A 1,185-nucleotide genomic window follows, 5' to 3' on the forward strand; every position below is an offset into this window, starting at 1 on the left:
CTTGAATCATCTGAATCAAAGGTTGGATGAGAGAGTTACGCATAGATTGCAAAGTACCGTCGGTTTTTTTAGCTTCCAATAGTTGCTCTGCAATAAACAAAAACCAAAATTTCATACATAACTCAATAAAACCCAAATTTTATAAATAGAACACAATGTTAGAATATTGAGAGTAATTAGGCATTTAAATACAAATTATCATTCGCAATGCATGAATTAAAGCACCTAATTACGCAATTTAAGCGCGTAATCATACACCCTTCGTAGGATGGATCCAAGGTGTAGTAGTGCACAGGCTAGAGGGGATGATGCAGGGCCTTCCAGTATGGCTAGAAGAGATTTTGATGCTCTACTACGTAATGTCACCCAGCAGGTGATGTCAGAGATGGTTAGGAGTTTGGGAGGATGGAGCTACATGATTGAGCAGTTCACACGGATGAGACCTCCATCGTTTTCTAGAGGAGCTGACCCACTGGTGGCTGAGAACTGGGTCCAAGACATAAAGGATATAATGGTTATTCTTCCATGTACAGATGAGCAGAAAGTTTTATTTGCGACATTTAAGCTGACGGGGGAGGCAAAGCGATGGTGGAGATCAACGAGGTTGTTGGAGGAACAGAGACCAGACCCTGTAATGGTGATGTCGTACCACTTCAGGGAGATCTTTTACAAGAGGTACTTTCTTGTTACTGTTATGAGTGCGAAGGCGGCGGAATTTCTACATTTGACGCAGGAACCAATGACAGTACAGCAGTATGTGGCTAGATTCATTAAACTGTCTCGGTTTGCTCCTTATTTGGTACCAGATGAGGAGAGGAGGGCGAGGAAGTTTGCAAAGGGTCTGAGGCAAAGTCTATATGAGCAGGTTATAGGCTTTTGGGCTCAGACATTTGCAGAGGTAGTAGACAGAGTTAGAGTGATTGAGGGTGGCTTTCAAAAAGGTACCGCAACATAGAGTCAGGGGAAGAGGCCCGCTTCTTTAGATGTTCATGCAAGGTCCAGCCGAGGGCCTTGGAGGAGGCAAAATAGAAGGGGAAGATGGAGATAGATAGTGACAGATCAGTCTGTACAGGGCGATCGGACGTTTCCTTCTTGTCACATATGCTATAGGAGACACTCAGAAGAGTGCCAGGTTAGGGAGATTATGTGTTATCGATGCTATCAGCCTAGGCATATGACGAGAGA

The 1,185-nt window shown here is 44.0% G+C and overlaps 1 protein-coding gene across 1 annotated transcript; it reads left to right on the forward strand.

The window, feature by feature from the left end:
• Positions 1–268: 268 nt before the first annotated feature.
• On the forward strand, positions 269–955 carry LOC131148227 (uncharacterized). Its single transcript, XM_058097954.1, has one exon. It carries the CDS (start codon positions 269–271, stop codon positions 953–955), a length of 687 nt encoding a protein of 228 aa, XP_057953937.1.
• The last annotated feature ends 230 nt before the right edge of the window (positions 956–1,185 follow it).

The sequence above is a fragment of the Malania oleifera genome, chromosome 2 (assembly GCF_029873635.1).
Source record: "Malania oleifera isolate guangnan ecotype guangnan chromosome 2, ASM2987363v1, whole genome shotgun sequence".
NCBI lineage: Eukaryota > Viridiplantae > Streptophyta > Magnoliopsida > Santalales > Ximeniaceae > Malania > Malania oleifera.